The following is a 2,075-nucleotide window of genomic DNA, read 5'->3' on the forward strand; positions in this document are numbered from 1 at the left end:
GCTTAAAAACGCAAAAGACGCGAGAAAAAAATGTACACTGTTCGGCAGTTCTATATCTTCATTCTTTCTTTCATAATCATCATTCTTCCTTTAGCAAAACAAAAAAGAGTTTCATCAAAGTTCACCTGGGATATACGACTCATCCTCTTCTATGAATTCTGGAAACTTGACTTCTTCATAAATCTGCATTTTGTCAACTTCTTCCACGAGACTGTTTCGGTTAACGTGAAGCACCTTCGGCTTCGCACTGCTGACTTGGACTTTCTTTTTCTTTTTCGGCAGCCACTTTTGTTCTTCCTTCTTTTTCTCTAACTCTTTTCTCCGCTTTTCAGCGATCTGAGCTTGCTCCCTCCTCTCGAGAGCCTCCAAATCCACAACCACACCGTTCTTCTCTTCCTCCAACATCTCTTTAGACAGAATCTCTAACAGTCTCGAGTTTTTCACGTTCAGATTCCCTTTGTTCTGTTTAGCAATCCTATTCAAATCGTCTCCAAACGCCACACCGTTGGGCTGAAATACCGGTAGATCGGCAGCGTAACCGCGGCGTACGACTTGTCCTTTGTACTTGTTGAGATCGAAGTCCTCCAGAAAGTCGTCGTCTATGGGCAGACTGTGAGCTGACCGGTTCTCCGAGTCCATGGACCGAGCCTCCACGGCCGACTTGGCGTCCTCGTGAAAGAGGAAGGTGTCCATTTGTTTCTTGGCCACCAGCATGATGCACAGATACAGGACCGTGAGGAATATACACCCGGCGGCGAACCGTGCCTTTAGGAAACCCATTCTGGGAGGCGTTCTTTGCTCTTTGCTCTGGTGGTATTACTTTTTTTTTTCATTCGATGTAGCGGTGTGTGTGGTTGGCAGGTGCTCTGGTGTGGTTTGCTGCTTCTTTCCTATCAGACATCTATCGTCTTTATCTCTCCTCCTTCTTTTTTTATGTTTGTTACTCTCTTGTACACCTCTAATCTTCGGCTCTTATATGACCTTATCGTGTTGCAAGTACCGTAAAACTCTTACTAAAACTTTTTTAAAAAACGATAGTGCTGTTTTTTGGTGCTGCGTGTCGTCATGGTATAGGGGGTATCATGACTGGTCCACAAAGCAAACTTCCATCTTCCAGTTATTTCCCCAGATACGTTTAACGAATACACTGTATCGACGATGTCAATGTTTCAGAAGTTGTGAAAAAAAGTATGTCCTCCCGCTCAACGGCGTCTCGGTGTCAAATAGACGAAACACCACGCACAAACAAATAAAAGAAGCCGCTTTTCCGAGACATAGAATCTACATCGGAAGAAATCGGAGAACGCTAGTACAGAGATGTTGATAACATAACACACCAGCCCTACTATCCTAAAAAAATGTTATGTGTATAGAACGACGCCACACCAGCTACCATCCGGCAAGAAAATATCTCACATACTCCTGGAAACGATATGATTATTGAAACTATTTTTACTCGTTTGAAATCGAATGAAATGAAAATAATACAACACAACAAAAAATACTCTACATAGTAGAGAAAATCTAATTCCCCCCTAGCCTATAAGATGTGAACACGTCCCAGCGAGTTGCTGCGTTGCTCTTTCAGCTCATTGTAACTCCGGAGTCCGTATATAGATTTTCTTGTCACAGATGGGCGCTATCGACGGTGGAAAGAGCCGGCCGGCTAGGTGTGTGTTGTGCTGTTGGTGGTGGTGGTGAGTGCAGCACTGAGCTGACACACAAGCCTTCCTTCCCGCCAATTCATAAACTACACGCACTCACTCTGGATTATAGCTCAGATTAGCTCAATAAAACTTGGGATTAAGAATTTTCTACAGGAGGGTTCGGCGTTCATGTGAGCGGAACACAGGGGACGTCACCCGTTGTGATGCTGTTTAGTTCCTTGTGAAGGTTGCAGTTTTCGACCTTGTAGACGTGTGTGTAGTTCGGCTTTCTCATAATAATAATATCATTACTACGATTATTACTACTACTATTCTTCTTCTTCTTCTTCTTCTTCTTCTTCTTCTTCTTCTTCTTCTTCTTCTTCTTCTTCTTCTTCTTCTTCTTCTTCTTCTTCTTCTTCTTCTTCT

The 2,075-nt window shown here is 43.3% G+C and overlaps 1 protein-coding gene across 1 annotated transcript in view; it reads right to left on the reverse strand.

Moving 5' to 3' along the window:
* Window positions 1-874, reverse strand: part of LOC101855269 (polypeptide N-acetylgalactosaminyltransferase 5) — a gene marked incomplete at its 3' end in the record, with an annotated part of 10,723 nt that extends 9,849 nt beyond the window's left edge. The window contains 1 exon segment of the mRNA XM_005101991.2: window positions 126-874. Within this exon segment, the coding sequence (XP_005102048.2) occupies window positions 126-780 (655 nt within the window).
* Window positions 875-2,075: the final 1,201 nt, after the last annotated feature.

The sequence above is a fragment of the Aplysia californica genome, unplaced genomic scaffold (assembly GCF_000002075.1).
Source record: "Aplysia californica isolate F4 #8 unplaced genomic scaffold, AplCal3.0 scaffold00307, whole genome shotgun sequence".
NCBI lineage: Eukaryota > Metazoa > Mollusca > Gastropoda > Aplysiida > Aplysiidae > Aplysia > Aplysia californica.